Source organism: Strongylocentrotus purpuratus, unplaced genomic scaffold, assembly GCF_000002235.5.
Source record: "Strongylocentrotus purpuratus isolate Spur 01 unplaced genomic scaffold, Spur_5.0 spur5_scaffold_19, whole genome shotgun sequence".
Classification (NCBI taxonomy): domain Eukaryota; kingdom Metazoa; phylum Echinodermata; class Echinoidea; order Camarodonta; family Strongylocentrotidae; genus Strongylocentrotus; species Strongylocentrotus purpuratus.
The window spans coordinates 1,663,825-1,675,338 of record NW_022145604.1 but is presented as its reverse complement, the minus strand read 5'-3'; the positions used below and the strand labels follow the sequence as shown (position 1 = coordinate 1,675,338).

At 45.7% G+C, this 11,514-nt stretch overlaps 1 protein-coding gene across 1 annotated transcript; it reads left to right on the top strand.

Moving 5' to 3' along the window:
- Window positions 1-2,144: 2,144 nt before the first annotated feature.
- On the top strand, window positions 2,145-10,149 carry LOC105438433 (the record flags this gene model as incomplete). The annotated part of the gene is made up of 5 exons (XM_030990706.1): window positions 2,145-2,318; window positions 2,587-2,809; window positions 6,715-6,841; window positions 8,271-8,348; window positions 10,083-10,149. Coding segments are annotated over 5 exons (669 nt in total), but the record flags the coding sequence as incomplete, so codon positions are not given.
- Window positions 10,150-11,514: the final 1,365 nt, after the last annotated feature.

Below are 11,514 nucleotides of genomic sequence, written 5' to 3'. Positions count from 1 at the left end.
TGATAGGTGTGTGTTTTTGTGTGTATAACACACCCTCACGCACACACCACCACCCTCATTTATAGGTATTTACACACGAACCAATTTCATATCCTCCCGGGAAGAGCATGAAGACTGTTAAACTAATAATACAAATGACCTGTAAGAAAGAAATAAAAAAGCCACTTGACTTTTATATTTTGCAAAGATTTTAATTTCATGACAATTTATATACTAATCACGTCTGCAAGTAATGGTATCCTTACTCCTTTTTGAAAGAGAAAGATGATATCCTTCAAAAAAAAATAATATTTCATGAATATGTAATGATGATTATCGAATCATCCAAGATGTCACCTGGTATAATTAATTCGCAAAGGAGTTTTCGTTGCTGTATGAAGCAAATAAACTAAATTACACAATTCAAAACGACTATCAAACCATTGGTGACCAGTGACAGTTAGTTCTTGAGGATCAAGAAAGTTCAGGAGTCAATGGCTTAAATAAAATCCTGTGAGTAGGCTACATCTTTTTGCAGCAAAGTGAATGCACGTAGCCGGTTACTCTATCACCCGATCAAAGAATTATGAAATAAGTGATGTAACTTTGCACTTGATTTTCATTACATCCGTTTAGTTTTACCCAATCTTTCATCTCTTATCATTTCATGATCGTATAGAAGAAAAACAAATCTACATGAAAGGCCTAGATCATCATAAAGAAACTAATATTTAAGATTGGTTGCCATTCTTTGCCGTTAATGGCAAAAGTCTAAATTCGTTGTCATTTGATAAACAGCAGTCTTCTAGTCCTGCGTGGAATCAGCTTTTCATTCGTCTACACTTGGTTTGGGTTCGGAGGAGAAGGCCTCTCTAAAAGGACGAAATGAAGGATATGGTTAAATTATGGTTTCTTTTCTAGTGTCTGTGACGACTCGTCTAGCTTTAGACATACTCATGAAATGATTTCTCATGCTGCTTATTCGCCTATCGCACTCTTAATATGATATCACATCTGAATAATATCTTCATGCATTTGACATGAAAACAGGAACATTTTTCCTATTTTGATAAACTTTGGTTTTACGACTAGTTGAAACAACTTAAAACAGACGGCAATATTAGGGCAATCTGTATTGAACAGATTTTCATTTAACATTAAGGTTTTTCCAGAAAAGGATATGATTTGTCTTCAACGATCCTACATGAATGGGGGGTAACCTTGCAGTATAACCAAATATATAAAAGAGATGAATACTCTACTTACATGTTGAAGGGGTCCACTAGGAGGCGGTGGAGGGGCAGAACCGTCACGTGGTGGAGGAGGAGGAGGGGAAGAACCGTCGCGTGGTGGAGGAGGTGGAGGGGAAGAACCGTCGCGTGGTGGAGGAGGGCGAGGGGAAGAACCGTCGCGTGGTGGAGGAGGGCGAGGGGAAGAACCGTCGCCTGGTGGAGGAGGAGAGGCAGCACGTTTGCTTGGTGGAGGAGGTGGAGGGGAAGAACCGTCGCGTGGTGGAGGAGGAGGAGGGGAAGAACCGTCGCGTGGTGGAGGAGGGCGAGGGGAAGAACCGTCGCGTGGTGGAGGAGGGCGAGGGGAAGAACCGTCGCGTGGTGGAGGAGGGCGAGGGGAAGAACCGTCGCCTGGTGGAGGAGGAGAGGCAGCACGTTTGCTTGGTGGAGGAGGTGGAGGGGAAGAACCGTCGCGTGGTGGAGGAGGAGGAGGGGAAGAACCGTCGCGTGGTGGAGGAGGGCGAGGGGAAGAACCGTCGCGTGGTGGAGGAGGGCGAGGGGAAGAACCGTCGCGTGGTGGAGGAGGTGGAGGGGAAGAACCGTCGCCTGGTGGAGGAGGAGAGGCAGCACGTTTGCTTGGTTGATGAGGAGGAGGGGAAGAACCGTCGCGTGGTGGAGGAGGGCGAGGGGAAGAACCGTCGCGTGGTGGAGGAGGGCGAGGGGAAGAACCGTCGCGTGGTGGAGGAGGGCGAGGGGAAGAACCGTCGCGTGGTGGAGGAGGTGGAGGGGAAGAACCGTCGCCTGGTGGAGGAGGAGAGGCAGCACGTTTGCTTGGTTGAGGAGGAGGAGGGGAAGAACCGTCGCGTGGTGGAGGAGGGCGAGGGGAAGAACCGTCGCGTGGTGGAGGAGGGCGAGGGGAAGAACCGTCGCGTGGTGGAGGAGGGCGAGGGGAAGAACCGTCGCGTGGTGGAGGAGGTGGAGGGGAAGAACCGTCGCCTGGTGGAGGAGGAGAGGCAGCACGTTTGCTTGGTTGAGGAGGAGGAGGGGAAGAACCGTCGCGTGGTGGAGGAGGGCGAGGGGAAGAACCGTCGCGTGGTGGAGGAGGGCGAGGTGAAGAACCGTCGCCTGGTGGAGGACGTGGGCCGGTGCCATTACCTGGTCTCGGCCGAGGTGGGCCAGTACTGTTGCCTGGTCTTGGTCTTGGGTTTGGTCTCTGTGGCCGATCGCCGTTTGCTTTACGAATTTAAGAGAAAAAATACGGACCAACTAAAACATACTTCTGCACAGTCTTATATGAAAGGAGGAGGGCGAGGGGAAGAACCGTCGCGTGGTGGAGGAGGGCGAGGGGAAGAACCGTCGCCTGGTGGAGGAGGTGGAGGGGAAGAACCGTCGCCTGGTGGAGGAGGAGAGGCAGCACGTTTGCTTGGTTGAGGAGGAGGAGGGGAAGAACCGTCGCGTGGTGGAGGAGGGCGAGGGGAAGAACCGTCGCGTGGTGGAGGAGGGCGAGGTGAAGAACCGTCGCCTGGTGGAGGACGTGGGCCGGTGCCATTACCTGGTCTCGGCCGAGGTGGGCCAGTACTGTTGCCTGGTCTTGGTCTTGGGTTTGGTCTCTGTGGCCGATCGCCGTTTGCTTTACGAATTTAAGAGAAAAAATACGGACCAACTAAAAACATACTTCTGCACAGTCTTATATGAAATGCTGTTAACGTACATGCACTTTATTCGCCTCATATGACTGCTCAGTACCTAATGACATTGATATCTTTAACAAATACCCTTTTAGATTTAGCACATGGAAAGCTTGAAAAGTTTCCCGTATCGATGATCCAAATATGTTTATACTTACGAGCCTGTGCGGCACAAATAGCAGCAAGGACCAGGATGACAAAGAGTCCGCTGAGAATGATTCGGCCTGCCATGATGATATTGATGATATCAGCTTGGAGTTGTCTTCGGTTGCGTGTGATCAGTATCTGGAAGGACACTGACTATGGCTTTCATGGTTCTACCAGCCTTCTTTTTATACATTTCCCAAGTCTGAATTTTTTAAGGTAGATCCTAAAAGGTATATCATTCAGAGTGTACGAAGTGTTAGATTTCAAGGCGCAATGTTTACCAATCCTTACATGGTTGTGTCTACTTCTCTTAGATGGCGACACATTACCATCCCTTCTAACTGTTGATGAGAAAACGGCGTCTCCGATCATTGTACATCTGTTCGTGTTTAGTGTGTGTATTGTCTAATGGATTTAATTTCGTTTATATTGGAGTGGTGTTCTTTTTAATGAGCAAACGTCTGCGTTTGTTTTATTCTTTGATCATGTAGTCCTACGCAAACTTTTTAGAGGACATGAGTTGCAATAGCGTAGTGTGGGCTAAGCAAGAGGGGGGGGGGGGGGGGGGGAGAGCGCTGGTATCAGAGTCGTGCACATACTTTTGTTTTCGTGCTAGAATGGTGAATAAAAAGGCTTCCAATTAATTGGATGGAGGTGAAGGAAGTTCTTTCACCTCTTTCCCGCGTTCCCCTCTCTCTGTCTCGCTGCCTCTCTCTCGTTCTCCCCTCTCTGTCTCTATTTGTCTGTCTCTGTCTGTATGTGTATTGCATTCGAAGGGGGAGGGTGGTGGTGTAGATAGTGGTGTAGATGGTGATGAAGAAAGATTTAACATCCTGTCCCTCTCTCTCTCTCTCTCTCTCTCTCTCTCTCTCTCTCTCACACACTCTCCATCTGGTCTCAATTTGTTAACAAAGGGGACATTAGCCTTTTGACAAGGCCTCGTGACTCTGGCTAAGCAGCTGAGATGAGTCTAGATACCCGGGGTGAATGCGCTGTTAATAGGAACTCTTAGAATTGCACGTCTACAGCTGTGACTGCAACGTGTGACGTCATTTTAAGGCACTGCGCATGCGTTACGTCGTCTCACTCGGCGATCGAGAATGCGTCAACCTTGATTTTTCTAAATCTAGTACATACATACATACAAACATATTGATATTTATATAGCGCCTTTACATGCTCAAGGTACTAGTATGCCGCGTGCGCATACACTATTCAGTTCCTCACGTAGACAAAGGAACATTCCTTCCCTGCTATTATGTAAAAATGTGTAGAACAGGTGTCACATGCATATTCACCTGTTCTACACATTTTTACATAATAGCAGTGAAGGGATGTTCTTTTGTTAATGGTAGAATGAGGAACTGTATATTTTGTCCTCTTTCTTTGTCCGTGATATTCATAGTGTTACTTCCTGCATGCATGTATATCGTCGAGTGCAATCTGTAAGATTTCTAATTGTAGTTAAGTACGTTGACACGCATGATCAGTCGGCGTTCGTCGTGTTCTCGTCCACTGAATCTAAAAGTCCCTATTCTCGCTCTGTCGTTCACTCGGGCTTTCGCGATTAGTTTCTTTTTTTAGTCGCTCGGCGTCTATCAGACATGTGGCCTTGTTCAAAGGCTAAGGGGACAGTAGCTTTGATATCTGTCACCTCAGAAGGCTTACTATATTAAGGTTACAAAAACGCATCGTTCGTACGAACCTTTGTGATCGTAGCTTTAAGAATGCATATTTGATTTCAAACCATAATATACTGCAAATTATATGCCTTTTCACAATGCTACTCGATAATGTAATTCAACACAGTCACACACAATATGCGAGGATCTATCATACAGTGGGTCCCAGAAAAAAAAAAACGAAACCGAGAAGCATCGCTGTTTTATCATTACTTAATCGCAATTATAATTGATAAATGACACATATTTGTCAAGCTTAGATTCTCCTCTTTTAATTGATGTCACTTATATGATGCATATTTCACGCATTAGTGATTAAAATGAATTTGAAGAGAGGAAACCAAAAAAAAAATCATTTGGCGGACGGTATCTGAATTTCAAAGAGAAAATCACATTTCTAGAAAGTTGAGTTTCTGCCCTTTCATATGACACCTCAGTCAGGAAAAATGAGCTAGGAATAACAAAGTTCTGTTTGTTTGAAGTAGTGGTTGCATTTCCTTTTTTTTTATTAAACGAATTCATTTTCACTGGCTGTTTGCCGTAGCAACAAACGGAATTAACAAAAGACTTAACTCCGTTTCGTTTACAATCAGCCGTAGACGAAATGCATGGCTGATTGTCAACGAAACGGAGTTAAGTTTTGTCAATTCTGCTAGTTGCAACGGCAGGCAGCCTGTGAAAACGAATTCGTTTGATAAAATTGTGGAAATGCAAGCACATATAAATGACATCAAATGAAATAGGAGGATCTAAGCTTTCCAAACATGTGTCATTTAGTAATTATAAATGTGAATAAGATATGATAAAACATCGATATTTCGCGGTTTCGTTTTTTTCTGGGACGCACTGTGGAAGCATAATTGAACAAAACTGAGAGAAAGAGAAAGTGCCTGGGAGAGAACATTTTAAAGAGAGAGAGAAAAAAGGGAGAGAGAGAGGACGGCAAGAGAAGAATGGACAAGTGGAACTGGAAGACATGGAGAAGAAGAATGATGATGAAAGTAAGACACCGAAGAAAAAGCAATTGGATTTAGTAAGAAAGGAAGTTATTTATATATTGGACATTTCAGAGTCACTATAAAAGTTTCCTTTACACAGAAAAATAACAATTTGCCAAATATACATGACTAAGATAAGATGTATGCGCAAAAACTTTAAATCTGAAAAGAGATAACATATAATGGGACTGTGCATAACTAAGAGAGTAATACTAATAATACTAATAGACAACATTTATAATGCGCCATGTTTGTCAAAAATGACACTCCTGGCGCAGTTGTGTGGAAATTGTATAATTTCACCAGTAACTAGTCAATTAAAGCACAGGTTTATCCATATTGATTCATTAGAATTGGGATCACTTGAGCTAATCTTTATATATTCATAAATAAAGTACTATAGATCCATTGAAGCAAGAACAGGCATACAGTTTGAATAAGAGTTGTGGAATCAAACATGAATCAAAATAATGTATGCAGTGTGTGTCTGCAACAGTCTGGCGATCACACATGGCGATCTGTCGTGCGTATCTGGACACCTACCCCTGGACAACCACCCCCGGATAACCAGCCCAAGGATAACCACCCTCTAGGAAAACTACCCCCTAGAGCAACTACCTTCTAGGAGGACCACCCCTAGGACAACTACTCCCCGGACAATTACCACAAGACAACTACCCCCTAGGAAAACTAACCCGGACAAATACCCCTGGACAAATACCCCCAGAAAACTACCCCCTAGGATAGTTGTCCCAGAGGATGGTTGTACAGGGGGTAGGTGTCCTAGAACCCTGTCGTAAACACGCTCTAGTCATCCACATCCTCCTTACCGTTATCACTCTCAAAGCTGTCATCCTCGTACGTCATAGCCGCTTCTTGATCTTCGTGTTCTGGGGGTGAGAGGTAACTGATTTAAAGGTGGAAGGTTCGTTCTCATCTTCCATTATCCCGCTACCACTGTCCTCATTCTTTATAATCCCATCTTCATCAGTCACCCAAGGTTCCTTTCCAGAGGAGCTACCTACCCTACTACCAACGACATTCAATAGCATATTCACGGAGGCTTTCCTCTACATCAGTAAAGTCATCTTCAGTTGCCATGGTAATATTGTGTTGAGGTGAGGAGGTTTCGATCAGGTTCTGCCACTCCCCTTTATCTCCATTCTACAAAATCATAATAAAATGTGAAACCACTTTAAGTTTTGTCCTAAAATTAAGTTTTCCAGTAAATGCTTGTAAATAGATACGACCTGTGCAATACAAATCAAACATGCAACATTCATAATGATGTAAGGATGCATTTATAAGTGTTGGTTACAGCACTGAAAAGGAAAAAATGTGAATGCTCCTATCATAGGTATTTATATTAAAGACGTTTGTTTTGTGCAAATTAATACCTAGATTTTGTATTCCATAAACTTACGTGACTAGATAAAGATATAAAGAAAGAATACAGAAAGAATTGGAAGTATGTATTCGTTTGAGAGAGAGAGAGAGAGAGGGACAGGATGTTAAATCTTTCTTCAATACCATCTACACCACTATCTACACCACCACCCTCCCCCTTCGAATGCAATACATATACAGACAGAGACAGACAAATAGAGACAGAGAGGGGAGAAAGAGAGAGGCAGCGAGACAGAGAGAGGGGGAACGCGGGAAAGAGGTGAAAGAACTTCCTTCTCCTCCATCCAATTAATTGGAAGCCTTTTTATTCACCATTCTAGCACGAAAACAAAAGTATGTGCACGACTCTGATACCAGCGCTCTCCCCCCCCCCCCCCGTCCCCCCTCTTGCTTAGCCCACACTACGCTATTGCAACTCATGTCCTCTAAAAAGTTTGCGTAGGACTACATGATCAAAGAATAAAACAAACGCAGACGTTTGCTCATTAAAAAGAACACCGCTCCAATATAAACGAAATTAAATCCATTAGACAATACACACACTAAACACGAACAGATGGACAATGATCGGAGACGCCGTTTTCTCATCAACAGTTAGAAGGGATGGTAATGTGTCGCCATCTAAGAGAAGTAGACACAACCATGTGAGGATTGGTAAACATTGCGCCTTGAAATCTAACACTTCGTACACTCTGAATGATATACCTTTTAGGATCTACCTTAAAAAATTCAGACTTTGGAAATGTATAAAAAGAAGGCTGGTAGAACCATGAAAGCCATAGTCAGTGTCCTTCCAGATACTGATCACGAGCAACCGAAGACAACTCCAAGCTGATATCATCAATATCATCATGGCAGGCCGAATCATTCTCAGCGGACTCTTTGTCATCCTGGTCCTTGCTGCTATTTGTGCCGCACAGGCTCGTAAGTATAAACATATTTGGATCATCGATACGGGAAACTTTTCAAGCTTTCCATGTGCTAAATCTAAAAGGGTATTTGTTAAAGATATCAATGGCATTAGGTACTGAGCAATCATATGGGGCGAATAAAGTGCATGTACGTTAACAACATTTCATATAAGACTGTGCAGAAGAATGTTTTTAGTTGGTCCGTATTTTTTCTCTTAAATTCGTAAAGCAAACGGCGATCGGCCACAGAGACCAAGCCCAAGACCAAGACCAGGCAACAGTACTGGCCCACCTCGGCCGAGACCAGGTAATGGCACCGGCCCACGTCCTCCACCAGGCGACGGTTCTTCCCCTCGCCCTCCTCCACCACGCGACGGTTATTCCCCTCCTCCTCCTCAACCAAGCAAACGTGCTGCCTCTCCTCCTCCACCAGGCGACGGTTCTTCCCCTCCACCTCCTCCACCACGCGACGGTTCTTCCCCTCGCCCTCCTCCACCACGCGACGGTTCTTCCCCTCGCCCTCCTCCACCACGCGACGGTTCTTCCCCTCGCCCTCCTCCACCACGCGACGGTTCTTCCCCTCCTCCTCCTCAACCAAGCAAACGTGCTGCCTCTCCTCCTCCACCAGGCGACGGTTCTTCCCCTCCACCTCCTCCACCACGCGACGGTTCTTCCCCTCGCCCTCCTCCACCACGCGACGGTTCTTCCCCTCGCCCTCCTCCACCACGCGACGGTTCTTCCCCTCGCCCTCCTCCACCACGCGACGGTTCTTCCCCTCCTCCTCCTCAACCAAGCAAACGTGCTGCCTCTCCTCCTCCACCAGGCGACGGTTCTTCCCCTCCACCTCCTCCACCACGCGACGGTTCTTCCCCTCGCCCTCCTCCACCACGCGACGGTTCTTCCCCTCGCCCTCCTCCACCACGCGACGGTTCTTCCCCTCCTCCTCCTCAACCAAGCAAACGTGCTGCCTCTCCTCCTCCACCAGGCGACGGTTCTTCCCCTCCACCTCCTCCACCACGCGACGGTTCTTCCCCTCGCCCTCCTCCACCACGCGACGGTTCTTCCCCTCGCCCTCCCCCACCACGCGACGGTTCTTCCCCTCGCCCTCCTCCACCACGCGACGGTTCTTCCCCTCCTCCTCCTCAACCAAGCAAACGTGCTGCCTCTCCTCCTCCACCAGGCGACGGTTCTTCCCCTCCACCTCCTCCACCACGCGACGGTTCTTCCCCTCGCCCTCCTCCACCACGCGACGGTTCTTCCCCTCGCCCTCCTCCACCACGCGACGGTTCTTCCCCTCCTCCTCCTCAACCAAGCAAACGTGCTGCCTCTCCTCCTCCACCAGGCGACGGTTCTTCTCCTCCACCTCCTCCACCACGCGACGGTTCTTCCCCTCGCCCTCCTCCACCACGCGACGGTTCTTCCCCTCGCCCTCCTCCACCACGCGACGGTTCTTCCCCTCCTCCTCCTCAACCAAGCAAACGTGCTGCCTCTCCTCCTCCACCAGGCGACGGTTCTTCCCCTCCACCTCCTCCACCACGCGACGGTTCTTCCCCTCGCCCTCCTCCACCACGCGACGGTTCTTCCCCTCCTCCTCCACCACGCGACGGTTCTTCCCCTCCACCGCCTCCTAGTGGACCCCCTTCAACATGTAAGTAGAGTATTCATCTCTTTTATATATTTGGTTATACTGCAAGGTTACCCCCATTCATGTAGGATCGTTGAAGACAAATCATATCCTTTTCTGGAAAAACCTTAATGTTAAATGAAAATCTGTTCAATACAGATTGCCCTAATATTGCCGTCTGTTTTAAGTTGTTTCAACTAGTCGTAAAACCAAACTTTATCAAAATGGGAAAAATGTTCCTGTTTTCATGTCAAATGCATGAAGATATTATTCAGATGTGATATTATATTAAGAGTGCGATAGGCGAATAAGCAGCATGAGAAATCATTTCATGAGTATGTCTAAAGCTAGACGAGTCGTCACAGACACTAGAAAAGAAACCATAATTTAACCATATCCTTCATTTCGTCCTTTTAGAGAGGCCTTCTCCTCCGAACCCAAACCAAGTGTAGACGAACGAAAAGCCGATTCCACGCAGGACTAGAAGACTGCTGTTTATCAAATGACAACGAATTTAGAATTTTGCCATTAACGGCAACGAATGGCAACCAATCTTAAATATTAGTTTCCTTATGATGATCTAGGCCTTTCATGTAGATTTGTTTTTCTTCTATACGATCATGAAATGATAAGAGATGAAATATTTGGTAAAACTAAACGGATTTAATGAAAATCAAGTGCAAAGTTACATCACTTATTTCATAATTCTTTGATCGGGTGATAGAGTAACCGGCTACGTGTATTCACTTTGATGCAGAAATGAAAAAGAAAGTAGCCTACTTACAGGATTTTATTTAATCCATTGACTCCTGAACTTTCTTGATCCTCAAGAACTAACTGTCACCGGTCACCAATGGTTTGATAGTCGTTTTGAATTGTGTAATTTAGTTTATTTGCTTCATACAGCAACCAAAACTCCTTTGCGAATTCATTATACCAGGTGACATCTTGGATGATTCGATAATCATCATTACATATTCATGAAATATTATTTTCTTTGAAGGATATCATCTTTCTCTTTCAAAAAGGAGTAAGGATACCATTACTTGCAGACGTGATTAGTATATAAATTGTCATGAAATTAAAATCTTTGCAAAATATAAAAGTCAAGTGGCTTTTTTTATTTCTTTCTTACAGGTAATTTTTATTATTAGTTTAACAGTCTTCATGCTCTTCCCGGGAGGATATGAAATTGGTTCGTGTGTAAAGGCCTAGAAATGAGGGTGGTGGTGTGTGCGTGAGGGTGTGTTATACACACAAAAACACACACTTATCCACCACTGTACGAATGAGTGTATGTATGTAAAGGTGAACGCAAGGGTTATGTAAGGGTGTATGTATGTATACAGAGAGAGGAAGAGAGAGAGAGAGAGAGAGAGAGAGAGAGAGAGAGAGAGAGAGAGAGAGAGAGTGTGTGTAAAGGGTGAGAGATAGAGGAAGAAAAGTGAAAAAAGCGGGAGGGGGAAAGGAAAAACGAGAGAATAGGAGAGAAGGGAGAAGGGATAATGACTTCTCACACCTCCTTGTAAAGTAAGACAGGTCCTCCCCCCCCCCCCTCCCTCGATGGGTGATTTCTTTTTCTTCCTAGCTGTTTTCCACTTTCAAATATTATTTTCTTCATCAAAGTACATGTAAGATGTATGTTAGTAAAACAAGTTCACCGCCCCCCCCCCCCCGAACCTCTATTTTCTATTACTCCTCCTATATTTTTTCCTCCCTCCTCCCCTCTCCATTTTATCATTCCACAATATCTCCCTCCCTCTCAGCTGTATCTGTCTCAACCTCTCTCTCTCCCCCATCTTTCTCTCCCCTCTCTCTCTCTCTCTCTCACTCTCTCTCCCCTGGCACC